The 27,167-nt window shown below is 40.9% G+C and overlaps 2 protein-coding genes across 7 annotated transcripts in view; both read left to right on the top strand.

Annotated features, from left to right (window-relative positions):
- Window positions 1-20,162, top strand: part of arhgap32b (Rho GTPase activating protein 32b) — a 54,880-nt gene extending 34,718 nt beyond the window's left edge. For 4 of the 6 annotated variants that reach the window (XM_088278940.1, XM_088278938.1, XM_088278939.1 and 1 more), the window contains 15 exons: window positions 313-394; window positions 1,619-1,669; window positions 1,921-1,995; window positions 8,985-9,134; window positions 10,318-10,420; window positions 11,571-11,715; window positions 12,037-12,119; window positions 12,521-12,628; window positions 12,988-13,133; window positions 13,231-13,432; window positions 13,687-13,832; window positions 13,946-14,020; window positions 14,333-15,121; window positions 15,289-15,965; window positions 16,643-20,162. In XM_088278940.1, the coding sequence (XP_088135066.1) occupies window positions 313-394; window positions 1,619-1,669; window positions 1,921-1,995; window positions 8,985-9,134; window positions 10,318-10,420; window positions 11,571-11,715; window positions 12,037-12,119; window positions 12,521-12,628; window positions 12,988-13,133; window positions 13,231-13,432; window positions 13,687-13,832; window positions 13,946-14,020; window positions 14,333-15,121; window positions 15,289-15,965; window positions 16,643-18,796 (4,986 nt within the window). In that variant the 3' untranslated portion in view covers window positions 18,797-20,162. Of the gene's footprint in view, window positions 1-312; window positions 395-1,618; window positions 1,670-1,920; window positions 1,996-5,465; window positions 5,673-8,984; window positions 9,135-10,317; window positions 10,421-11,570; window positions 11,716-12,036; window positions 12,120-12,520; window positions 12,629-12,987; window positions 13,134-13,230; window positions 13,433-13,686; window positions 13,833-13,945; window positions 14,021-14,332; window positions 15,122-15,288; window positions 15,966-16,642 lie in introns of those variants that run through there. The other 2 variants (XM_088278941.1, XM_088278943.1) reach the window with 2 other exon arrangements.
- A 1,571-nt stretch (window positions 20,163-21,733) lies between these two features.
- On the top strand, window positions 21,734-25,379 carry h3f3c (H3 histone, family 3C). Its single transcript, XM_088278944.1, has 4 exons — window positions 21,734-21,894; window positions 22,978-23,122; window positions 23,409-23,562; window positions 24,239-25,379. Exons 2-4 carry the CDS (start codon window positions 22,995-22,997, stop codon window positions 24,365-24,367), a joined length of 411 nt encoding a protein of 136 aa, XP_088135070.1. The 5' UTR covers window positions 21,734-21,894; window positions 22,978-22,994; the 3' UTR covers window positions 24,368-25,379.
- The last annotated feature ends 1,788 nt before the right edge of the window (window positions 25,380-27,167 follow it).

Genomic DNA, 27,167 nt, shown 5'->3' with positions numbered 1-27,167 from the left:
AACGGGCCGCATGTGGCCCCCGGGCCGTAGTTTGCCCACGCCTGGGTTAGAGGATAGTGGCTCTGCTTGTTACTTGTAAGGATAAATGAAAAAAAAACTTGATTAGATATTCAAAACAAAATGTATAATCTCTGAACTGAGTTGCAAATCTTTTTCCGTGACACTTTGTGGGTCCTTAAGAGCTCATTCCGATTTTTGTTGCAGCTATTATGTATATAGCACTGGACACGGCCTAAATGGAGATCTGCGGTCATTGTGCTCCAAGACTAATTTGATTCTGGTTTGTTTTGTACTTTCTCTCACTCCCTTCAGGTTGGCTACTTTCCCAGTGAGTGTGTGGAGCTCATAAATGATAAAGTGCCACAGTCCATGACCAACTCTGTGCCAAAGCCAGGTACTGTTCTCCTTTACTTTCAAGCCATTCAGTGCAATGTTATCAGAAGGAAGTAATCTTGATGACAGTTCAGATAGAAGGCTGCGCTTTCAGGAAGTAGTTCAATTTGAGATGGAGGACGCGTTTGTGTGTGTGCGTGTGTGTGTGTGTGTGTCATTTACAGTGTATTAAATTAATTGCTGAAGATGAAAAGAAATGCCATTTTCTCTACAATTATAGTTTTGTAAACGTAAAGTTTCAATTTTGTAAAGTAAGTATTCATTTATTAATTTTCGTTAACGTAATAAAGTCGTTTTTGTTTTTAATTAATTGAAATTAAATTTAAATTTATTTATTATTTAAATTTATTTATTTTTGGTAAACGTAAATATTTTTCAATTTTAATTCATTTTGTTAGTTTTCCTTTACTAAAGTGAATTTGGTCATCCCTTATTTTTTTTTTGCCTCAATACTATGAGAATGAACAGTATATACCTAATTTGATTATAAAGAAACCAATAAGCATGTTGAAATATTACTTGGATATTCACATGCATACGTTTCAAATCTTAATACCATAATGTTGTGACTGGGATGTACTGTACATTTGGGAACTCACGTGTAAATTTCAAGGCTGAATTTACTGACTTTGATTCACATCCGGCAGGAAAGAAACTATTGTTGCCAGATGCTAACTATCATCATAACACTATAATGCTGAAAAAAACCCACCAATGCTAAATTGCAAGTTGCTGGATTTTCCGTTGCTGGAAGCACCTGACCGGTCAGATGGATCATAACTGCTTTTCATGATATTTAATCAGTTGTAGCACATGAACAAGTTAATATTTTAATTGATATGCCGGCACACTGTCCACCTTTGGTACACACTTGTTTGGGTTTTCTAGCATGCCTATTTCACATTTATTCCCATAATTTTCATGCACATTTGAAAATATTTCATCAAAATATTTTATTCATATATAAGTAGCCACGATTTAATGTTTAATTTTCTAAACACTGTTGCTGTCAAAAGAATGAGTACAATAAATGGGCAGCCCAAGGCTTGAATTCATCCTCAGTCGAACAACAAATACAGCTCTGTGTTACAACCTGCATTGCTTGCTCTCACTGCTTTGATGCATCTTTGACATTAACGTCTCATCGCACACGGTTGAATTGTATGTACGCAGTTCTTGCATGTGTCTTGATGTGTTGCATTTGACTCTGACTCCTCTGCTTCAGCGTCCCCGTGCTCTGGCCTGCCGCCTGCCTCATGGAGTCTCTTCCCTCCCTGTGCGTGTTGGTATACAACTACGTCCACCCGCTCCATGCATTTCTACCTCACTAGCGCACTTCGACATATAAACTGTGATCGTGTCACAGTTTGTTTGTCAGATTTGACATTGTTGTAATCTGAGATTTATTTCAACGATTGCTATTTTTTTCTAACGCAAAGTGCTTCTCTCCCCTCTGCTGCTTCTCTCATGTCTCCATCCATCCATCCGTCTTTCTGTTGGTCCATCTGTTCATCGGGATGCATGCAGATTTGGAGATGGAGAGTGTAATACAGGACAATGCATGGGTGGCCGACCCGCTTAACCACTACAGCCTAAGTTCAGGTAGAAAAAGTCCCTTGGTGTGCTGCCCTAAACTAACTCCAAACCCACAGTAATGTTTATTTTGTGCTCCTCTCATAAAAGTAGTTTGAATGGAAACTGCAGATTTGGATGCAATCCATTCTGCAACACTGGGCAATGATTTCTCCCATGTCAAATCATCTCTCCCCAGTGTTCCAGCCACCACCAACCCCACATCAACATATTTTTTATTAATGGACGTGACACTCAATAGAATTGTACTGTAAAAAAAAAAGTCACAGTCATAAAATTTCCTTTCCGCATAACCTACAAACATAGAAAATGCAAGAAGTCTTTCCTTGTTCTTCTTCTTCTGTGGCGTCTATTGACCGTTGGCGCCACCAACTGATCCGTGCTCCCACTTCAAGGAAATCAATGTGAATTGATGGTGGCTGGATATTGACAAGTGTGCTCCTGCCATGTTTGGGTCTGAAGCGCACTTGGAGCTCAAATGTTGCTCTTATCACAAGGCAAAAATGTATCAAGTGATGGCTCGTATCTCAAGGTACTACTGTAGTACGGTATAGTCACCCTTTTATGATGGGTGAAAAAGGTGGTCAGGGAGGAAGGATGCAAGTACCTTTCATGTAAGTAATGTAAAACTGCTAGTGTGCTGAACATTCCTCCTATTTTTCCATTATTGGTGTCAAGTCATATGGAGAAACCTGGAACAAGATGTGTGTACCAAACGGCTGACCATGTGACAAATTTTCCCAAGAGACCAAGTCCGTTTTACAGGCGTCTCTCTTAATGTCATATCTGATAAAGTTTTAGTGGGTGACATATGGAAATATTAGTTGAATTCTACTTTGTTCAACTTCTATTTTTAAAAGTAGTGGTTCCACCAATAGTATTTTCAATAGTGTCAGTCTATAGACGCAAGAATCAAACCAATGATGCTCCACAAACCAAGAAATATCTGTGACCTCCCCAAAATATTTCACATTTAGTAGTGATGGGTAAATGAAGCTTCAAATCAGCTTCATGAACCAGTTGTAGTATTTTTGGACTCCAGTAGATGGCACTATCGGTTCAACATTGGGCTGGAAGCACACTGGCTTGCCATTTTTTAAAGCCTTTATTTAAACCAACAGTACCATCAACAGGACTCAAAAATACAACAACTGGTTCATGAAGCAAATTTTAAGCTTTATTTTTCCCATCACTAATATTTAGTGCATATAACTGATTGTCGCATAACCACTGAATATGTGAAAATTTTAAAAAAATGCAAAAGGAAGTTAAAATAATTATTTTTAAATAATTCCATTCTAAGTTTTTCCATAATTTACATTTTGGGTTTATCGGAATAATTATTCCGGGGATCATCATATGCAATTTCTATATAGGGAGAAGAAAACCTTCATGTTGCTGAATGTAGGAGATGCATCCCTAGTTTCAAAAGGCTATTCACAGAAGAGAACAATCTTCTCTTTCTAGCTCTCTGTTCTCTGTCTTAGCCCCTAAAGGTATATGCAAATAGCTTGAGGGGTGAGCCAGGTTACTGGAGCATTTCTCAAAGCTGCTCAACATATCCTGTGTCTGGATGAGGTCCAGCTGTGTTTGTGCATGTCTGTTTGGTCGAAACTGAAAGACCGTGCTAGGGGTGTTGTGATTCTGGGTCCTGACTAGCCATGATTTATTTAATCCTTTCACAGCCAGGGGGGCCTGTAAACCCATCCATTGAGTGGTAAGCTTTGTTCTGCAACAGTATGAATCGCTGTCTCCCTCTCCATGGCGACTAAAAGAGCACATTCCAGTAGGGATCTACAAGCATTGGAAAAAAAAATTACTCGCTTTTCCTAGATCCAATCTGCGCTCTCCTAACCATTGCTATGCCCCGGTGTAACGATGGAAACTGATAGTACACGAGACTGTTAACCGTGATAAAACGAGGACTTATGTGACGCCAAATGCAAAGGAACAGGAAATATACTGGAGTTGCCATTCAGATGATGATGAAAATGGATATTCAGCCTTCTTTTCCTTTAATGTACCAGTTGCTGTCCCAGATGTGGAGCAACCCCCTCCTTTCCACGCCTATTGTCACGTCTGGGGACCTGTGATTTGGGCAGCTGCTTGAGCAGAAACTGAATGAGCTCAAACAGCTGGTTATGTGAAGGAGGGAGGACGTGATTGAATAGAGAATGTGTGCGAGACCAAAAGTCGGATTTGTTCCCAAGGATCGCGGCTCATTTCCTGGTGCTCCAGCTCTGGGCTGTGAAATTCTCGAGGTCCCTTGTGTAACTGGCCTCTCCACATGAGTAATCGTAAAGACTGCGTCTCAGTTTGGTGGAGGTTGGTGTTTTTGTCAACGCTGTGAGTTGTTTTATTTGCATTTTTGTGGGATTTAACGCCTTCATGATTTTATGTTTCACACCACATTGCACAATAAATCCTTCTGTAATGTGATGTTGGGCAACTTGGGAGAGTTTGTCCTGTAGGTGACGCAATGAACACTTATATCAAAGGTCAACTCCGCCCCTCGACTTTACAAGCAGTCTCTCTCTGACAAGATTGCCTTGTACTACAAGCTTGATGTTCTACCACTTTGAAAAGCACCTTTTTATATCAAAGTTTGTGCTGACTCTTGGGGGTTATTGGTGTACAGTAGACACATCAGTCAGCACACTTGTAAGCTGTCACTGCGGAGCATTGTCCTTTTTATGTGAATTTCATATAGTTTTTGTCTATACTTAGCCGAAATTCTGAAACACTAAATAAAAGCCCTAAATTTTGGGAATAGCATGCGTTATGCTACATTCCATTGAAATAAAATGACAAACTAGTACATGAAGTCGAATGTAAATGACAAGTTGAAGTCACGTGAAGTCTGAGAGTTTGACTGCAGTCTCGTGATCCTGGGCCATCAACAAATCAGTTTAGCTTTATTTGGACCCTTTACAGCTAATTCAGGAATTACAATCATTCCCGAGAAGCAGTGAGGCCCCAATGAGGTAGAAAGTTTCAAGAAAGTCAAAATATATACACTCAGTAATTGGCAGTTTTCAAGCATTCTAAAGGGGTGAGCTGATCCTAAACTATATCTTCTTCACAATAACCAAACCTGCTTGAGTCTGATAATACAAATTAGTTTTGCGAGTATTTTGGATTTGTTCTGGTGGCAAACAGGAAAACCAAATACAGCAGGCTAGTCGTCTAAGAGAGACGCTTGTCAAAGCGATTTATCATTATAGTTCAGTGTGAGTAAATGTTTACACCGTATTTTTCGGACTATAAGTTTAAATTAAGTAATTAAACTAATAAGTTTAAATAGTTGTCCTTTCAAATTAAAAACTGCAACGTTTTCAAAAATGTGAAGTGCGTTCTCAAATGTTCCATAGATATTGGAGCACTTGAAGGCAGCACGAGTCGGCAAGTAAACCAATGCTGAAGCGCAGGCGCGCGAACGTCTTGTAGTAGCACGCGCGTGCATGTGAAGATATTAGCTGACAGCGCAAAGAGGACAGACACCGCGCTTTGCGTTTCTCTTTTCGTCCGTTTTTCTTTCTCCAACATTCACATCAAGCTTCTTAATGTAGGATTGGTCCACTTTTGTACGGTTGTACGGCCTCGGAATAAAAAGACTAGCGTGCTATTGGACTTTATTCGGTTATAGAATCACGGAGACGAGTTTAGTGCTGTAGTGTGGAAATAAGGTAAGAGTTATCATTGATTTCTTATCTACTAGTTTATCATAGTACATTTTCACTCAGTAGCCCCATAAAATGTATCCCCGAGTTTTACTTACCGGTATTTAACTCTTTGTTTGGCGAAAGAAGTGAGCGATTTGAGTGTTGGAATGCAGTCGAAAGGAAATACGGTCAACATTGTTCTGCTCCTTTTTTTTATTATTCATCCCAAAATTTCTGGTCATTCCTATTACCTACGAATAGATTCGTTATTTCGCTTTAAGTTTCGACTTGCATAATTTTCTACCACAAAGTTCACAAGAAATCTTGTAAAAGGGTCACTGGGATTTACTGGTTTGTAAAAGCGCTTTTAGCTCTCAGAATGAAAATATCTAACTAAGCATTGACATTTTATTATAGATGGATACGTGATAAACACCCCAGCAAATGTCCGTCAAGTAGTTTTGTGCCCTGAAATTTGCTGATTGATCAAATGACTTTCTATTGGTAAAGTAACTGTACAATGCAACGAATAGTTTCGCTGCTCTGTTAAATACATAAAGATTAACTGTAAATTATGGAGCTCTCCTCCTACTGGCCAAAAATAGTATTGACTTGCCATTGATTAACATTGATCCACCAAAAGCTGGTAACGTTTTTATTGGAGACTTGGCCACTTTTGTTCAAACAAGGTCAGTGAGTGTTCCTCATGACTGCTGTTTAATAAGGAGACCCTCCGCTGTTGTTAACACATTCTTTGCAATGCAGACAGCAAATGTTAAAAAGTTGTGTTTGTGTGTGTGTGTGCGCGAGTAAGCACCAGAGTCGGGAGAGTTAGTTTAAAAATGTATTCTGATCTAGTATATTCTTTAAATATACTTACGAAATACAAAAATCAATATGGACATTTTAATCGTAAAAAGGATTTGTAATTAATTAATATTTGATTCTGGCACTAGCAAAACAGAGAAGACAAAAATGTCGTAGTCGCCAAAATTATTAGTTTTTTTTGTCAAATGCAGATGTTGAAATACAAACTTCTTTTGCTTATAAAATGAGTCATAAATTTGGTCAAAAAACATTTAAAAAATGGAATCAAAATCGGGAGCTGAATATCGAATTGAATCTGGGCTTGAGTGATTCATTACATCCCTACGATACATTGTTCAGCTGTTTAAGTTTCCCGCTGGAGCTCCTACAGTAACTGGGTGTGTCCAACTGTTGAATCCGGAGGGGGTTTCAGCCAAAGAGAATAGACTTAGCGCATTTAAGACGATTGTGTTGATTTTTGTATTCAGGGCAAGGTGGCACATAGTGTTTGTATCAGATATCTCCAGCTCAAGCCCTTTCTTTGTCTCTGTGAAGTCTGTAACATCACTGGTGTGTTTCTATGGAGCTGGAATTTTCCTGCCCAACTGCTTCCTCTGAAAAGTCTCTCTCTGATTACATTGACAGGGCTGTGGCTTTTGGGTTGAAGCAGGGAAAAGAATGAACATTTGCCATCACGTGGATAATTGTTTTCTGCTGTGATGCTTGGCCTCATGTCCCCCAACTCATCATAGCCAAGCCTCAATGGGGAAAAATTTTGTCACACACAAGCTGCAACTTAAACCTGCCAGTGGTCCTTAGGCTACAACTGCTGTTGAGCTTTATCCTGTCTGCATTTTATCTGTTTTATATTGAAATGCCAGGGCCGACCGGGCAGCAGGCTCAGATTTCCTTAGCTATCATCATCTGGATCCCCACCCTGCACCAGATTTCCACGTCAAAGATTTATGACTGTTTGAAAAATACCATCTGATTAGAAACAACTTAACCCTGTTTCGAAGTGAATAGCAGCCCTTGTGTGTTTTTGTTTTGTTTAATGCGGTTCTGGGTAAAATATTTCCAGCTTGATTGGTAGCCACAATATTGTCGCATCCCAACATTCTTGGACATTTCTAATGAATGCTGTTTTATGTTTGTGTGTAAAGCTTGGAAGAGGAGGACCTCCATCAGACAGGAATAATCAAACAAAAGGTGCTATAGCGGTAAATCATGGGAAATGTAACCATTTTTCCGTAAATCCATTTCGGAGACTCGGTGGTCACCACTCGGGTCAAACTGTTGCCATCATCAAACCATTTAATGTAGAGGCAATGCAACTAATTAACATATTTTAACTGTCAGTGTCATGGACAAATAAGTAAAAAAAAATATATTAATATATCAAACAATACAACGACCATCACCAAGACACTGTTTGTCCTATTCTTAATTAATACAACTATTAAATGAAGTTTATCCCTCCATTTTATTCCGTTAAACTGAGGTTGTACATTAAGACGTCTTATGATTTCTCAACCACTCTCCCCATAAAAGGTCTTCACTATAAATGCACAAGGGCTATAGGCGCATAATTAAAGCATAGCTATCCTTAAATTAAATGTCTTTGGCACCGCTGGATGATCAGCAGTGTCAAGCAAAAAGCTACAGGCTGTCATCTCTCCTGACATGAAACAGACGGGGAGTCTGTCTGACCTCTGGGGACACGCTTGCTAATACGCTGCTCTTCCTGATGCCTCTCAGCCAGTCTGGTTGCATAATAGCAGTGAGCAGGCCTGTAGTAAACTTTGTGATACTTCAACAGCTCATGTTTGGTACAGTAATCATCGATTCGACGTTGATTAATCAATGATGTCATTGATGTTATTTCCAGTTGTCGCGTCGTCCCGTTGTCCTCGGCTTCACTGACCCCGCCCCTCTGACTCATTCATCCAGTCACATTCGGACACTCGCTCGTTCATTAAGATATGTTCATTTTTAAAAGATTCATGTTTGTGAGAACATGGTGTCTTGAGTGTGAGTTGTGATTGAGTGGGTGAGTCGGGCTAGCCTGACCGGAAGGAGGAAGAAAAGCTTTCACTGGATCCGTGGGATGAAGGCTTTCGTGAAACACTAGTAGTTGGAAACGTTAACCGGTCCTTTTCATGATAAAGAGGTTGCTAATCGACAGTTTGGTGTATTATTTTCATTTCCCACATGAAGATATTTGGTGAATTTATGATGGCTGATGTGAGGATTTTGGCTATTCCTCAAATAGTTCATAACTATTTGGCGATTATCAAAAATAACTACAGATTCATTCGATAATTAATCATTGAACCTCCACTTTTTACTTCATGGTGTTGTCACTTTGCCGAAAAAGGGATTGTATTAGAATTAAACCAAAGTGAAGCAAAAAAAAAAAAAAGACGAGTAAGCTTCTTGTGTTGGATTTCACAGCGCAGAAGTGAAAGTTGAGCTTCTGTACTTTATGCCGGGGTTCTCATATCTGTCCTTCCTACTTTCTGTCCTCAGTGTCTAAGAAGCATGGCAAGCTGATCACCTTCTTACGCTCCTTCATGAAGTCCAGGCCGACTAAGCAGAAGCTGAAGCAGAGGGGCATCCTGCGGGAGAGGGTGTTTGGCTGCGACCTGGGGGAGCACCTCCTCAACTCTGGACATGATGGTGAGTCGCATTGGAAAAACAGCGTTGATTTTGGTTTTGTTCTCCCTCCGTTCTGCTAAAATATAGTCAAGTCCATAATCTGTTCTATTTTGATTTTTTTGAAGTAGCACAACACCTTGAAAGGCTAGCACATAGCACAAGACCCCAGCGAGACCACCACACACCCTATTAGCGATGAGACGGTTTGTACTTAATCGATATATCATAATGGCATTTCCGACGGTTAGTATGATCGATTCGAAGTTCGGTGAGTCAAGCAAGTGCAGGACATCCGCAGCGGCAGCCGATTATTATGTTGACTCACCATGCCGCAATGATTAGCTGATACTCAATTCGATCACTGGATAAAATAAATTCCTGGCCATGGTGACAAACCAACAACTCGACTTCCTGGCGCCACACAGTCATGTGGTCACAAATTAGTTTGGAGTTTTGGGTTGATCCTTGATCCCTGTAAATCTAGAGATACCCTTTTGGCCTTCTCTATTGCCATGAATGATAATGTCTGAACATGCTGAAGACAAACTTACTTGGAATTCCTTGAATAGAAATCTATGAGTGACTTTATTCACACAGACTGTGTAGTGCTTGATTGATTTTATTTTTTATGATTTAAAAAAAAAAAAAAAAAAGACATTCCGAAATGAAACATGTTGTTTGTCATAGTTTTTTTTTTTATGCTGTAGCATGTCAGCCACTTCCCCGAAATTATTTACTCCCCACCTCGACTCGTCTGTCTTTCTGTGTGAGGAATTTTGCCGCGGCGCAAGTATCATCTTTGACTGTTTTGAGTCGCCGAAGGCTTGGGAACCTTTTTTATATGTTATCTCCAAAATGTACGCAGAAAAACAACTCATGGTTTGCAGCTCAATGAATTTCCCTATTTTTTTTTTTTCCTTCTCCCTCACTCTCGAAGTTGCTTTCAGGATACAACAAGAGCACAAAACAAGACATAAAGTTCAAATGTTTACACCCTGGGCTAGGAAAGCACTGTTACTACCTAAACGTAGAAGAAGAAAAAAAGCAAGTGAACCATATAGCCCGCAGCTTCTTTTTCAAAAGAGTCTCCAAAATTAATTTTGAACACGCACTTGAGCTTGCAGCGTTCAGCAAAGCCTAGACAAATATTGACCGAATGTGTAAGTATGTCATGACACACTTTTTTTTTTTTTTCTCTGTGCAGTTCCCCAGGTCCTCAAGAGCTGTACAGAGTTCATCGAGAAGCACGGTGTGGTGGATGGCATCTACCGCCTCTCTGGAATCGCTTCCAATATCCAGAAATTGCGGTAGGAGCCTCACTGACCTCGCAGTAGTGCTGGCTTGTACATATAATGAAGACACACATGTTTGGGAGTTCTCATGTTGCTGTGGTGTTTCTCCTCTGCTTACAAGTAAATATATATATTACATGACTGGAATGTGCTTGTGTATGTGTGGGTTGGATCACTTAGCAGGGTCCAATTTCCAGTGGGGGTGGTCTGGTATTTGGCCGGTAGCACTGCCACGTTGCACACCGTTCCCAGGGCATTAGTGTGGTTTCCTATTTATTGTGTTCTACCAGCACAAACCTGGATGAGACTATGGATTTGTCATCTGTCCCCCGTAGAGATTGCTTTGTGCCCAGAACACGCATCTATATTAATAAATATATCAATAAATACGTAAATATGAAGTGAAATGACTCTCTCGGTTTGCTTAGCAACTGTTCGGCAACATCGGTGTAACCATCCTGTGTGCGGTAACGTCAGGCCTTCAAAATAAAAGCATACCAGTTGTTCCCTTTAGTGGTTTTGTGTCCTTGTTCTTGCAAAACTCTCTTTTTTAAATATGGAATATGAACTTTTGAGATGCGTGTAAAAGCACGGCAAGCCAGGCTTGCGGTCTTTCTTGCTATCCCTAATGAAGTGGCCAATTTAATTTGGTGGTGAATTTGCTTTTATGACACGACGTGTGTCCTCCAACAAAATATTCTGCATTTGTTGATTTAGAATACAGCTATTTTGCATAAAGATAGACGGACCAGAATATCCCAAGACGGATTTGCCCTTAAAACTGGAAATCCTTTACTAAGACCTTATAGACCCCTCACGCGTAGTGTAAAGTGTAAAAGTGTAAAACTTCATTGGAATCTCCTCTGTGGATTAATTTCTGTTCCGCTGTTGAATACAGGAAGGATGGATTGAAAACTGTTGACATTTTACAGACTTTGAACATTGCTTCAAATATTACAATACAAAACAAAAGAATTACGGTCTGTAATCCAACTAATGTTTGACCAGAGGACATTTTTAGATCACCTGAATATATAGGCACTGAATATATTTGCATTTTTTTGTGAAATTGCTCCTGTGTCCACCTCCAAATTACAGGTGTCCTGGTATTAATAAAAAAAAAAATTTTTAACCCTCTGTCTTTGTGATCTTTGTCTCTCATTAGGCACGAGTTTGACTCTGAGCAAATCCCCGACCTGACCAAAGATGTTTACGTACAGGACATCCACTGTGTTGGCTCTCTGTGCAAGCTCTACTTCAGAGAACTGCCCAACCCCCTGCTTACCTATCAGCTCTATGAAAAATTCTCTGTAAGTTATTTCGATTTCCCCCGATCCCCCACCCCACCACCACTTCCAGTTCACTTAGTCTCAAGTATTAACGAATGGTTGTTACTCATCTGTAAGGAAATTCCTCAAAGGAATCCATGCAACACGGACAACATAAAATACCCATGACACCCTGTCATTACTAAAGCACCCCACTCCCGTCTTTGTTTCTTGGAGTAAACATTAGTCAACTATCAGCTTGTTGTTGTGGCATCGAGAATTGATGGTGTTCCTGCTCTGTCGCTTTATGATGACAAGTAACGCTGGTTCATTCATCCGCATGTGTGTGTGTCTACTCTGCAGGAGGCTGTATCAGCAGCCACAGATGAAGAGCGACTTATTAAAATTCATGACGTCATCCAGCAACTTCCTCCTCCACATTACAGGTCAGAATAGAGGCACACTGCCTCCCTGTGGCACATGTAAGGAGTGCATTTGAACAATATGCAAATCCAAATAACTGTCCCAGATGTCAGTTATAGTATCTCACAAAAGTGAGCACACCCCTCACATTTCAGACGCAATTTAACTTGACTTCTGAAGGGATAATACAATAGATAGGAAATGTTGGTATAATTTCAGTCTAAACATTGTAGCGCAATGTAAAATGTATCCAAGTTTCATTTCTATCACAGTGTCCATTAAACGGTTGCTGAAATGTGAGAGGACATTCACTCGGTATTTGATTCATGCAAATTTAAAAAAAAATGGAAGGGACTCAGTTATTCATCGAGTTGCCATATCACAGTGTGAAAAGTGAAATTAATTCATAGACTTGCTCTTCTAGAACTCTTGAGTTTCTCATGAGACACCTTTCCCGCCTGGCGGCGTTCAGCTACATCACCAACATGCACAGTAAGAACCTGGCCATTGTCTGGGCGCCAAACCTGCTGAGGTGAGATATTGATTACTCGAGAATGTCTTTTCTTTCAAGAAATAAAAAGTAGTTAACTAAAATTAATGAAAGAATGTATAGCACAAGAACAACATTTGGGAATAATGTATTCTAGAAATGCTTTAAGGCCTTAGTCCTAGGTATGGAGAAAAAAAAAGCATAGTTTTCTAACCTGGTGTCCAATGACGATCATATTTTCACGAGCATAAGGCGCACCATAGGAAAAGGCGCAATCTCGAGAAATCTTTGATCATTTTAATGGCATGGCATCGACAGAATTAGGTGGCTTTATCACAAAACCTATCCTATGGAATTTTGACACGTAAACTGTAGCCAAGTGTGTTTGTTTGCTTTCCTAGATCCAAACAGATCGAATCGGCTTGCTTCAGTGGCACGGCAGCCTTCATGGAAGTCAGAATCCAGTCGGTTGTGGTTGAGTTCATTCTGAACCATGTGGATGTTCTCTTCAGCACCAAACTTAGCTCATTAATTCGCGAGGGAGCAGGTATAACCATCAAAATATCTGCACGGCGTAATTATTCCTTGACTTAGTGTTGCCTCTACTTCCTCAGTAATAATGGCTGTACATGTCACATCCGCAGGTCATAACACATTGTCACGGCCCAAGTCCCTCCTGGTTTCATCACCCTCGACTAAACTTCTAAGTTTGGAGGAGGCTCAGGCGAGAACTCAGGCTCAGATCAACTCTCCAGTCACTGAAGATAGCAAGTATATTGAGGTTGGCGAAGGGCCTGCTGCCCTGCAGGGCAAGTTCCACACTGTCATCGAGTTTCCCACAGAGAGGTTTGTCTTGTCGTGTGCTTTGTCTTTACGACGTTTTAATTATGTTTTTAAAGACTTATGTTTACAAAATTGAAAGTCACAAAAAAGTGGCAACTCAAACTACTTTTGCGCTTGCGAAAGTTTTTCAATACCGTTGCATGCTGGATTTGGACTCCTCCCACCACCATCATAGAAATTTGACTTTTTGTATATTAGCTTCGTTGGGATTATATCATATCTTCCAAATATTATATATTTAAATAATTTATTTACAGAAAAAGGCCTCCTGTTAAATCAAAGAAGTCTCCTGTGGGTAGTTGGCGTTCTTTCTTCAACCTGGGCAAGTCTTCCTCCATGTCCAAGCGCAAGTTGCAACGCAACCCGAGTGAGCCCAATGAACTGAAGTCCATGGCTCTCGCAGGTGTGTCCTGTGTTTCCTTCCTCCAATGTTTTGGTCATACTCTTTGATCTTGCGCTAAAGACAATATTTCACCAAACTGGGCTAAATCGCTTTTTATGCACCAATTGTTTTAGGAGGTCGAGGAGATACCGCTACATTAAGATCAGCAAAAAGTGAAGAGTCACTGAGTTCACTGCATAATGTCGAAGGTAATTACTGCATGACTTTTTCTTTATATTGTATTGTATTGCCTTTAATTATATGAGATGTTAGTTTACGTGTGTGTGAGCAAATTTCTGAGTAATATATTTGTTGGAATCCAGTTATTGTAATAATGACTACATAACTTGAAAAATGTTGCTGTGTGTCAGTTCAATCCTACCTGACTTGGGAAAAAAAAAAACTTTATACTTGTACATTAGATTCATACTGTACATTTGGAAGCTGTAATGCAAAATCAAAACCGCAGATATCTGAGTGAAGGTCTGCAACGCTCATAATTTTTCTCTTCATTTCACAAGGGGAGTCCAAGGTGTACCGTCCGCGGCGGCCACGATCGAGCAGCGACGCCCTTTCAGCCTCGTTTAATGGCGAGTTGCTGGACGGCCGACAGCACTGCAACTCGTACGACAACCTCGGCGCCACAGAGGACAGCGACGGAGATGACGGGCCCATCTGTGTACCCGCTCTCATCTCTCCTCCCCGCTCAGCCGGTGAAGACGTGGACCTCAGCCCACCGGACATCGGCATGGCCTCCTTGGACTTTGACCCGATGTCTTTCCAGTGCAGCCTCCCTGACGCAGCCTACGCATTTCCTCTGGTTGATCCGCATGCTGGAGCAGATGGCTCAACTCTAAAGAAGAATCCTGGCAGCCTTTGGGGAAAGACTAATGGATCTGACCTCATCTCTTCTTCGTTCCTTGACAACTTGACATCATCCTTGTTGTCCTCAGACTTTAACCTGGCTGCAGGAGAGAAAGTGGAAAGCCAGAAACTCACCACTGACAAACCCACACAAGCTGCGTCACCCATTCGAAGTGTAAAGACTGCTACTTCTGCCACTTCACAGCGATTTTCTGTGGAGATGCCTGACAAGACGACCAGCGAAGAGGCGAGACCTCCGGAACCTTTATCTCCTCCCACTGCACCAAAAGACTCTGCTCTTTCTGCAAAAGCTGAGCCGTCTCTAAGTGAAGCTTTCCAAATGGAGCTCCACTCTAAGCTTGCAACCTTTGACAGTGTGGATTGTGAAGCGCTAAAGCAAGAGGATGGTGTTGAACAGCTGTCACGTGGGAGCCTCGAGCAACAAGGTATGCAAAAGATTTTTCCAACATATTATTCCGACTTTCTGTGTCGTCGTTTATGCGTATGTCACCTCTTTTTAAATTGTACTTGTAATGCAATTTTTTAATTTTTTTTACATGAACACTTACTTGCCTTCCTGCAATCTACTTTACAACAATGTTTTCCTTGCTAGGAGGAAGAACTCCAGATTCAAAAGATTTCACCACACATTCCCTCAGCACAGCAGCTAACACAGGCGCTCCTTCCGCCCCTCCTCCTAAAGATGCCGCTCGCATGTTGGCCCTCGTTCTTGCTGAGTCAGCACAGCAAGTCTCCATACAGTCCCAGCCTTGGTCCGGTGAGCCCCTGACACCAGTAACCCCTCTGCAGCCGCATGTTTCTGACGCCCAGGCATCATCAGGTCCACATTTCCAGACTTCTTTTGAAGATGGAGCTGAACGAGGAAGTTCAGTCTCACAAAATAGCAGTGTGGCTGTCACCACCATCCAATGTATTCCCTCTTCTTCAAACCTGTCGAAAGAACAGCTAGCGCTTGAGCTAACCAGCATGACAACCAGGCCGCCAGACAGTGCCAAAGCCGCAACAGCTGTGTCTGGAAAACCACCTGAAATAGAGTCTTTTACTTCAGATACGCTTCAGAAAAAGGTCATCCCGCTCTCGAAAAGTACAACCATCCCGAATTCTCCAACCAGGAGTCCAGAAAATCAGTCCTTTGTTGTACATGACTCAGTTTGTACCAGCATTACCAGTAGCAAACCTGCGTCAACGAGTGCACAGGCCTCTGAGAGCAGTGCACCTCTGCCCAGTGACAATAGCAAAGACACAAGAGGCTCTCGACGTCTTGCTGAAGTGAGTGTCTAATCATGAGTTTTTATTTTTCTTAAAAAAAAAAAAATGAAACTATTGTTACCTCTTGGAGGCTTGTTTAAAAACATACAAATTATTCACTGACAGTTAACGACTAAAATTATGATGAGTTTCATTTGCATAAATCTATAAAAATCAGCCAAGAACAATTTGCATAAAAATTTGCAACGTAATGTAAATATTTATGGACTAATGTGTGTTTTGATTTTTTTTTTTATAATAGTATATAAATCAACCTCTCATGTGATTTTGCTTAATTATTTTGTTGGTTTTTCAACACTAAGCTATACCAAATAAACAACCATAATCGGTCAATAAACGGAAATCAAGGAAAAATGGTTTTGTAATACGTTTTAATTAAATTTTATATTATTATTTGATTAATCGATAAAATAATCTTGTAAAAAAAAAAAAAATAATCCATAGAACCAGCCCAAGTAGACACATAATGTAGGGTGTATTATCTTCATACTGGACAGATGAATAAGATATCTACTCTTCTGTAGGCTTTTTTTGCTGGGTTTTATTCAATGTAATTATATGTATATGATTATTATTGTTTGTTCTCTGACAGCATTTACATGTATACATTTGTGATTATTTTTAAATGTATTATTTGACACTTATTTGACTCATAAACATTCATGTCACTGTCTCAGGTGAAGCCAAAGGAAGACACAAAGCCCAAAAGTGTTCCGAAATCTTCCTCATCATCAGAGCAGCCGCCTCCAGCAGCTCCAAAGGCCAAAAAGCCGGTGTTGTCACCATCCCAACAGCAAACACAAACTCAGCGGCAGTCCCAAGTTCAGGTGCTGCTCCAGACCCAAACTCGGCCGCTATCAAAGACCAATTCAGTCGTGGCACCTATCTCTTCCGAGCATGCCGACAGATCGTGGGAGGTCATAAATCCAAAGCAGCCCTGTCCAGAGTTTACGAAAAACGACCCCAATGGATTCACACCTCCAGCCCCTCCAGTTCGCACAATGGAGAGCAAACTGGCAACAGCCGCGCTCAGTCAGGGTGAAGCTTCATACCATAACTTAGGTGAGGCTTCTGCCACTGGCCATCGGGAAGAAGCGATTCCTCACCATCCTCTTTCGCCTCGTAAATCGTCCACACATCCTTACCATGCTAAAGGTGAAGCAGTTCTAATTGAGCCTTCAGGAGTTGCATACTTCCACCAGAGGCCCGTTTCAATGGGTCCACAACCCATGCCGCACCACTACAGACAAAACAGTGTCCCCTCGCACCTCTCGTATGTATCCAAGTCTGAACCTCAAATACCTTACAGTGCCCGAGTAGACAATAGATACAGCACTTTAGGCCCTAGGGCCTACCACCATTCTATTAAGGCAAGAGGAAACACCCGGAGCGTTTATGGGGCTCCGGGACATCCGGGTTATAGCCTTGACAGGAACCTCGGCTATCCCACAATCCGCAGAGTGCACTCGCTCCATGTTCCAGCCACTATCCGCACAGTACCCATCCAAAGGACCGAAGTTCCTCCAGATGACATGTTCTATTACCATCGACCTGTGTATCAGTGCAAACCCTACCAACAGCCCCCGCAGCAGTCCTCACAAGCCGACTATCACGTCACTCAACTGCAGCCTTATTTTGAAAATGGGCGAGTCCAGTACCGCTACAGTCCGTACTCCGGTTCTATCCCACTGGAGAGTCCTTATTATGATATTGACCCTTATGGCACCATCCGTGTGCGCCATGTCCACTCAGCCTGTAGAGATTCAGGAACCATTGTTTGCAGACCCAGCGGAAAGGCTACAGGGTACCACTACCTCGCTCGCAATGTCCTCCCACCTGGGAAGGAGCACAGCTTTGTGAGCAGGGACATGCCACCGAGTCACAGCGCCAAGGAAGTTCCTTCATACCTCTCTTGGGACCCCGAGGAGTCTGAATGTTTGCGCATGCAGTCTATCCGTAGAGAGAGTAGGGCCAGACAGAAGATTAAAGGGCCTGTGCTCTCACAATATGACAATGTAGGTTCATTTGCGCCAGTTGACATCGTTGGCTATGACACCCTGCACTCGCGCAGTAAGTCTGATCCGGGTAAAACGTTGCCGAGTACAACCGAGAACAAAGATAGTCGCTATCTCCCCCGACACATGGTCTCCGACCCCAACGTCCTCATATGTTTAGAGAGTGACAAACACCTCCAAGGTGCTCCAACGGGAGACAAGTCGGACGGGCCGGCGAAGCAATGCGGTTCCAAGAAATGCCAATCATCTCATTCCATTCCTGCAGCGCTGAGCGATCACTCCCATCAGCAGGGGGGCAGCCAACACGAAGCCAAGCACGAGAGTTCGGGTGAAAAGCTTGGCGAAAACAGCAGCCGGTCCAAACACTGGCAGCCCGAGCACACCAACAAGAGGAGCTTCCACGCATGGTATGGTGGCCATGATGCTGACAACCATCACGGTAAAAGTAAAACCACAAGCACCTATCACGTTCCAGAAGATCAGCCATCGGCTCCCAAAGAACCGCTCGCCCACTGCAAACCTGAACGATCACACAGTATGCGTGAGCAGCATCTCTACAGCCACAGCAAAGCCGAAACAGACGGAGACCTCTCGTATCTCAAACACGGCAACAAGCCGCCGACGCAATCCCACTACGACAACTTGGACGATTACCACCCAGTACCTCAGCCCCAGGGCCCCATTCAAAAACGCAGTGGCTGTAACTCCTATCCGGCGCACAACAACCGAGCATATTCCACAGCGTTAGGCCAGGGAGCCTTCCTCCAAAGCGACCTGGGCATCCAGAGGCCAGAAACAGAGATATGTACGGAATGAAACCTCTGCCATGGGGGAATTGTGAAATATTCTTTAGAAGAAAGACTGAGCTTTGGTGGATCAGCCTCTGCAGGACAGTGGACTGCTATATCGCCAATATTTTTTTGCTCTCCTGTATTTTTAACAAATTGTAAAGGAAAATGTACGACTTTTTACAGAAAGTCCTGAATGTACAGGAAGTTTTTGTCCAAGAGCCCATTTTTGCTGCGTTCCAGTGAGACGCTAGTCATACATGTATATGATATGAAAGATGTAAGGTACTTTCAACAGGAACCACAAATGTCTAATATCATACAATATAATGTCATATATATCTATATATTTTTATATATAGATATATGTGTATGAATCTATAGTAAAAAGGGTACCGGTATATTGTATTTTTTTAGATGTGGCCGCTGGGTTTGATCATAAATGGGAATAAGGTTTGCATTTTAGAAATGCATGCACTCTCTTACAGAACAGTTCTGTGTACTTTGCTGTTCATTACATTCTTTCTAAATATTGCAGCACAAGGTATGGGAGGAGGATTGATGTTAGCAACCATCACACCCTCCCTCCACCCATATGCACACAGGTAGGCAGTACACTGTGTCCATGTTTGTCTTTTGAGAAGCCGACTGTGTGACTTTGACAAGGATCTGTTGTGGGTTGCTGTCAGTTCAAATAGTGGCTATCATTGTCTTTTATGTTCTTTGTGACGGTGCCATTTCATGTACATTTTACTAAAACACATTTCAGTTAGGTTCTTCTAATGGAAGGTTTTGATACTTCGTTAGAAGGGGCGGGGGGACCAAGCATAGCAGCGCAGCGCTAGCATATTCCGAAATAAGGAAAAGAGATGGTGAATTGAAGCTGGAGATATGAAGAGGTTTTCATTTCCAATTCATCTCCCCCATTGCATTTATCTATTTGCGAGACCTGTTGTGTCATTAAATAAAAGCTGAGAATGTGTTCTTCTAAAATAACAAATATGTTGATCCTACTTTGTAGAAAAAAAAATGTTTCTTTGAGTTAAAAATGTGTTTTACTGCAAATGTATAACTTGCCCAGATTATGCAAACGGTTTATGTAGTTAATTATTGAAATGTGTATTTCAGCCCCAAAAAATGTATAGAACACTCATTTGGTACTGCCCCAGTGGAGTTTCAATTATACTAAAAACAAACAGGTTGTATTCTGTAACTGTTTTACCCCGTATATCGCTTGCAGATGTTGCTCATCTTGCCTTACATAAAGCCTCTTTCGTTCCCGGTGAGGCAGAAGTAAGGCACTGTGTACTTTAATGTGAAATTCTTGTCTCTAACTAATGAGTACGTCAAGTTTTAGATATAAAATAAATAAAACTGTTCAGGAATAGCACTTATCAATTTGCCCATGATGTTGCATATTTCCTGTTTCTTGGTTTAACATGTCCTAATTGCTGTAGGTGACAGACATGACGCTGTATCACAAACGGACGACGTGGAACAGTACCTCTGGGAGAGCTTTCATTGTAGCAAGGCCATTAATGCATAGAATGGAGATCTTTTTATTCCATTAGTGATAATTACAACGATTTTGCATTAATCATAAAAACAAATTTTACAAGTTAAATATGGTGGAGCTAAGAACAGGGGTGGGGGGGCGGTGTCAGGTTCCATTTATGCCAATGGATTGTGGGGGTGCTGATGTATATTCCTGATTGGGGTGTATATATTCTGCTACAAAAATTAGGCGTATGATTATTTATTATCATTCATTTTGGTATCTAGTGGTCAGTGGACCGGCGGTTGGGGGTCCACTGATTTACAGTATGAGTTGGGTGAGAGGTGGGGTACACCCTGGACTGGTCGCCAGCCAATCACAGAGCACATAGACACAAACTACCATTTACACCTATGTGTTATTCGGAGTCAACCATGCAAGTTTTTGGTATGTAGGAAGAAGCAAGAGCAAGGATGAGACGAACATGTTAACCCCACAGAGGATGGCCTGAACTAAGATTCAAACCCAAGACTTCATCTTGGCGGGCCTTTGAAGGAAGCTGTTTAATTGTGTACTCACTTGGCAAACCATGCTGCTGTATCAAATTCAACGTGACTCAATATTTTCAGCGACAATTAAAAAAAAACGGTTATAATTTTCTGCTTCATTCCAGAATTGGAAGACAATTTTTACATTTTCAAACCCAAATAAACCATAATAGTATTGGTTTGATTATTTAGTGTTTAAAATATACATTTTATCTCAGTGCAACTATGATTTCAATAACAAAAGCATGGTTGTTTTTTTTGCATTCAGAAAATGACGTCCAATTTTGGAATGGCCCATTTATTTATGTGGTATTTGAATTAGTATCAGATTGAGAATGTCAAATAAAAGCTATTCAGTAAAAGTCGTAAATCGTACAAGATTCGTTGCATATTCTGTTTAAGTAAATTGGCTGCTTTGCCAGTGTTTTTTTATTTATATCAACAATCCCACTCATCTTTCAGTTAAACTACATTTAAAAACACCATAACACTTACATTTAATTTACACTAATAAGTAGATCAAACTAATAAAACGAACAAAAATGTCCCCGGGCATCAGAAATAATGTTTATAGTCGCTTGCCACTCCACTTTTCTTCCAAAACAAATATATGCTGACATGTTTTTTGTCAAGTTGACAGTTATAACTTAGATGGTTTGTATAAGCAGATGAAACGTGTCACCCGGCCTGTTATTTGGGGTTTTATCAGGTTACGAGGCAAAACGTGAATCTTAAATTTAACCACCATTGCCTTGAACTTGGTTATTTTTCCGAAGCCTACTTGCCTAAATTTTCTGTTTTGATTCGCGAATGGAGCAATCTACAAAGAGCATATATTCCGTAATACATAATCTTATAAGAGTTTAGAATTATAGCGGTGGTTTCCGTGTTTAGTGCTGTGAAGTAAATCAAGTGCAACTCGAGCGTTTGTTTACACTCGCTGGCAGTTGCATTGTGGGTGACATGATTGACACCGGCGCCATTTTGCTCGCCGCGCTTCCATTGTGTGCGAGATAGTAAATATCTGACACTGCAACAACACGCTCGAGTCACTGCGAGGAAACGGCGTTTAAATTGCCTCTGGTGAGTCAAATCCACTCATATTTTTATACGGGGACGCTCGCTTCATGCTGTGTGTGCTATGTGCCCGTGTCATGTTTTAGTGTATGTTCGAAATATCGTCCAATTTCGACGTTTACGATGAAGCGGAAAAGCAGCTCCCCAGAGTACTAGTAAAGAAAACGGCTTGGTGCTTCTCAACGCCGATGTTTGTGTTTTCATCGTCGATTTTTATCCAGCCGCTTTGCTTCAGCAGCCGCTCCATGTGGTTTAATTGGCACTGACGCTTGTTTTGAACGTTTCTAGTGATAGTTTTTGTTATAACGTGTCGCTGGAAAACTCGTGTATCCGGCTCAATGTTAATAGTCTTTAACGTTTCATACGCGGCCATAAATCCTGTGGTTAAGAGGCGAGCGATAATTCGGTGTCCCCGCCTCCAACGTTAGCAACATGGCAGCTCATTGGTTCTCAGCAAGTAAAATCCAACGCTGATTGGTGGGCTTCATAGTGTTGCCGTGTATTGGCTAGTTCGAGAGGTAAACAAGATTTGTGGATTGCTTTGCTCAAATATTCCCAGAATCTGAAAACAGACAGTTAGTGAAAATTGATGGTTAAAAAAATGGAGCCTTAATTAAAACGAAGAACATTTGGAATACACACAAAGAACACGTGTAAGGTTACCGTCACAGCCATGAAAGACTTCTGTAATCAAACGATATTTCCAGGCGCATTAACGTTATCACATTGGCAACTGTCAATTTAGGTATGCTTAGGAATGTCCTACTGCAGGATGACGGTAAATCGAAGCTGTGACGTCATACCAACGCGTTTAAAATGACGTATATTACTGTAGCATCTTGTTATTTGGCCAATCAAATTTAGTTGTAAATCCAGCTCTTGAGCTTAATTTACAAATTTCACGGTTGATCAATTTCAGTGAGTTTTTTTTCTGCCATTCCGTAAATTATTGTTATGTGAGCAACTTCTGGTAATCAATGTGAATGTGGATCGTAAATGCTTTATGAAGTGATATGTTTCAGTTGTCAATTTATTATGCATATATTTAATATCGTATTTGTGAGTCGTAAACTCTGGTACATTTTCTAGGTTGATACTTTGTGGTCATGGCTCGTACCAAGCAAACCGCCCGTAAGTCCACAGGAGGAAAGGCTCCTCGTAAGCAGCTGGCCACCAAGGCTGCTCGCAAGAGCGCCCCCTCAACTGGTGGCGTCAAAAAGCCCCATCGTTACAGGTACCCCGTACAACTATTGTGGACAACCATTTGTAATACTTTTACCAATCATGATATGGCAAATAGTAGATCATATTAAGAAGTTAGAGAAATCAGGCAACATTGCAGAATGCACGACACAGTGAAAATATTTGTTGTTGTTTGACTCGAAGCTTGCGCTGATTTTACACTTGGCAGCCCGCACACTACAATTGGATGTTTGAAGGGTTTTCTAGGGCCTCTGAGGGTGGTATTTTTAGATCTAAAGTAACTTAGTAATTACAGAGCACTTGGTATTGTTCTTCAGACCTGGTACTGTGGCTCTGAGAGAGATTCGTCGGTACCAGAAGTCAACGGAGCTGCTGATCCGTAAACTGCCCTTCCAGCGCCTGGTCAGAGAGATTGCGCAGGACTTCAAGACTGACTTGCGTTTTCAGAGTGCTGCCATTGGTGCTCTGCAGGTTTGTGTTTTTTTTTTCACTATTTATATTTTTTATAATAACTTTAAATGAGCTTTTAGTGGGTTTATTAGTATTTATTTATTTTTTGAATATGCTTCGTTTTCGTCTTATCAGTCTTAGTATAGGTTTTATTCTTTTTATATTATTTTGAGTATTTGTCAAGTGCAAGAAAAAAATGTCACTAAAATAAAGTTGCATTTTATTGTGTACATAAGTAAGGTGCAATTCTCAAATCGACTGTTTGACCTGCCTTCTTCTATGCGGCCAGACAGTAATACTGAAATAAATATATTTAAATGAAAACACCAAACGCTCATGTATAAAACAATTGACAAAGACAAAAGGAAGGACATTTTCACGATAGTTATTTTTTGCGTCTTATAAATGCAAAATATAGTTTCAGTTTAAAAGCACTCTTATTTCTATTTTATGTCGTTAGCAATTTTTTTCACTCCAGTTTTAGTTTGTTAGTTTTCTTTGAAGGGTAGTCAAGTCTAAAATGTTCTTTACAATAACATGTTCTATGCGCCCTCATTAGCCTAAACACGGCATTCTGATTAATATTGAGCTGATTATTATTGTAAAAAAAAATTGACTCGATTTCACCTTTAGTAATATTAACCTTGGTTTGCACACGTTCATGTTTTGAAATGTTGTGATCTTTTGCATGTTGCAGGAGGCCAGTGAGGCATACCTGGTGGGACTATTTGAGGACACCAATCTGTGTGCCATCCACGCCAAGCGGGTCACCATCATGCCCAAGGACATCCAGCTGGCCCGCCGAATCCGTGGAGAGCGTGCTTAGAAAGCACCTTTGACCTTTGTCCCATTCTTTCTTTATATTCTCACTCCCTCCCTTATTGTCCTCCCCCAGCTTCTCTGTAGACCTTTAAGAGGTAGAATTATGTCGCGGTCTGGTTTCTGAGGTTTCTTCGACTTCACCAAATGTTTTAGGGTACCTTTTTCGTTCACGTACAAGATGTTGCAGATCAGACGTACATCGGCACGCACGTTTTACCATGCTGGCTTTGAGGGGCGTATCGAGACGCCAGTCTCACCTTTGGGTCTTCGTTGATTCCTGGGCTGCAGACGGGGTGAGCAGAGGGGCTAGTCTGCTTAAGGGGAGCTGCAACTTCCACAGCAGGGTGCTATTAAAACTAGTCCTGACACTTCTGCCCTGTCTTACTTTACACCTACCTAGTCCGTCGTCAGCCCCCCTCTTATTACGCACCAGCAGCTACCTTCTCAAAGCACGTCTGCCTCGGGAATGTTTGTAGGAAGTCAGTTTGTGTGCATGTGTGAACTCTGATCTTTTCAACCAATCAATCATTAAGCAAAAAAAAAAATGGTTATTATGCATATGGTGTCTGTTTTTGTTTTACTCATCTACATCACAAATAATTCCATCCTCTTCCACTTCCAGAGTCAAAGCATGAAAAAGCAAACGTGAAGGTGTTTTTTTTTTCCCTGTAACAAATTGAAAATTGGGAAGGGCTGCTGTCCAACAAGAGTTATTTGCAAAACGCAGCCACTACGCGGTGATGTTTTACCAGTTGTCGTTAGCAGTTGGTCAAACCTTATCTTTTGGTCTCATTTGAAATTTATTTTCTTTCACAAGAATTTGGCAGGACATACAATTGAGGTTCTCATCTCTCACTTCTCTGTCCCTTTCTCAAAAATTGTAATACACAGTATAACCTCATTGCTTTCTTTTATATTTTTGGTAAATGCTCAAGGTTTTCAAATGTATGAATAAGCTGATCTTTGTATTTTCCAAATTTCTCATATGGTAGCATTAAATAGATGTTAAAAAGAAACTTATGAAAGTTTGTGTTTCTTTTGCTCCAGTGGCTCTAAAACATTATGATTTGCTAATAGTACATTGAGATACAAAAACTGCAGTATTTTTTTTATGGGGAAAAATGCTGTAAGTCAATTAGTGCATAAGAAATTCCTTGAAAATGTGTGTGCAATATTAAGGAAGCATATTTTTGCAACACCAGGGGGGTAAAAAAGTTCAATATCACACATTTACGTAAATGTCACATTTAATGATACATATCACATAACGTGCTAAGTTTATTGTTACGTAAATGTGATACTTTTCGTGTTATAGCGTGAAAATGTTGCATTAAAATAAGTCACCTTATGAATTTGTCTTGTGTTTGGCAAAAAAAAAAAAACATTCACGCATAGCGATCTGCCAGCCGCAATTTTTTAAATTTATTTTTTGTTGTTGAGTGGAAGACAAATTTACCACGCTTTAACGACAAAGTTCGCTGTGCAGAATGGCTTCATGTGTTGCAGTTGCGCCATGTTATAATTCTGATTGCCATGCATGGGCAGTACCAGCAGGTGGCAGTGTAACCTCAAATTTTAAATGCGATAAAGGTTAGAGTAGTTGGTACCACGTTACTACTGTAGCTGAAAGGAAAATCCACAATGCTCTCACGATTAACGGGGGCCTAGAGGGTAATAGTAAAATAAGAATTCAATGAAAACAAACCAATAAAAATCATACATTGCTTTTGAATTGTGCTTCAGAGTTTGGGGTCAACAATAAGATAAGTGAGATTTCTGCATCTTTCAGCAAGTATTTTGACCCATGCTTCTTGAAAAAACTGTTCCAGTTGTCTCAGGTTTGAAGCTGGCTACCTGCAGACAGCATGTTTCAGCTCCTTCCATTTTTTTAAGATTAAGATTTATAGAAGTTAATTTAAGAATGCTCAAATATGTTTGCTTGTAGCCAGTGTTTTTTCCCCAATAACTGTTGAATCACAATTCAGAAGCCACGTCTGATTTTCATTGGTTAGAAATAAAATACTTCTGCAATTAATATATAAATGTAAATATTGGACAGGGAAGGCCCTAATTAATGGATTACAAAATATTGCAAAAGAAGATATTTGATTGCAATTTGCAATGAACAATCAGGAGGTTTAACACAGATAGTTTGTCTCGTGCCTGTGATCTGATGAGGAAATGTTGAATTTGTGTGATGCTTCTTCCATATTTGTGATCAGAAAAATCCATTAAAAAATCAGTTTGTTAGGGTCAAACTATATGCTTAGAAATCGCATCTTGTCTTTTAATGTAGAATTCCTGGCTCTTGTTGTATTGCAACATTTTTACACAGACACACACACATGTACACTTAAAATTATCCTCCTGCTCTGCACTGTGCGTCCCTCCCCCATCACATCTGCTCCTCCCCGGGATTACAGTCCCAATGTCTGTCTGTCCCTGTGTGTGCGCGCGTGTTTGTGTGTGTATTTTTGTGTGTGTGTGGTGGTGGGGGGGTAACACAAATGTAATGTGCCCTCTCTGAGAGGTTAACCAATCAGGGTGCACAAATGCAGGGATTAACCAATCACACCACACAGCGAGGGTGGGAGGGAGGACGGAAGAGATTACATTGTGGACAGAGTGGGATTAAGTCAGCGCCGAGTGCAGAAAAAAAAAAATGCTTTGAAGTGCTGGTCGACCAATTCTCTTCTTGCAATTCATCATGAAAATATTCAAACCACATAAAAAGCAACAAATATAATCTGGTTTTATTATTCATACGAAGGTTACATCCAACATCTCTTTGGAACGATCCATTC

The sequence above is a fragment of the Idiotropiscis lumnitzeri genome, chromosome 17, assembly GCF_059441095.1.
Source record: "Idiotropiscis lumnitzeri isolate Australia: NSW breed Sydney's pygmy pipehorse chromosome 17, RoL_Ilum_1.0, whole genome shotgun sequence".
NCBI classification, from domain to species: Eukaryota; Metazoa; Chordata; class Actinopteri; order Syngnathiformes; family Syngnathidae; genus Idiotropiscis; species Idiotropiscis lumnitzeri.
This window is presented reverse-complemented; position numbering and strand designations above follow the sequence as displayed.

Coding starts and splice junctions, on each gene's coding strand:
- h3f3c (XM_088278944.1), top strand. CDS start 22,995: ATGGCTCGTACCAAGCAAACCGCCCGTAAGTCCACAGGAGGAAAGGCT. Junction 23,123..23,408: donor AAAAAGCCCCATCGTTACAG/GTACCCCGTACA, acceptor ATTGTTCTTCAG/ACCTGGTACTGTGGCTCTGA. Junction 23,563..24,238: donor CTGCCATTGGTGCTCTGCAG/GTTTGTGTTTTT, acceptor TGCATGTTGCAG/GAGGCCAGTGAGGCATACCT.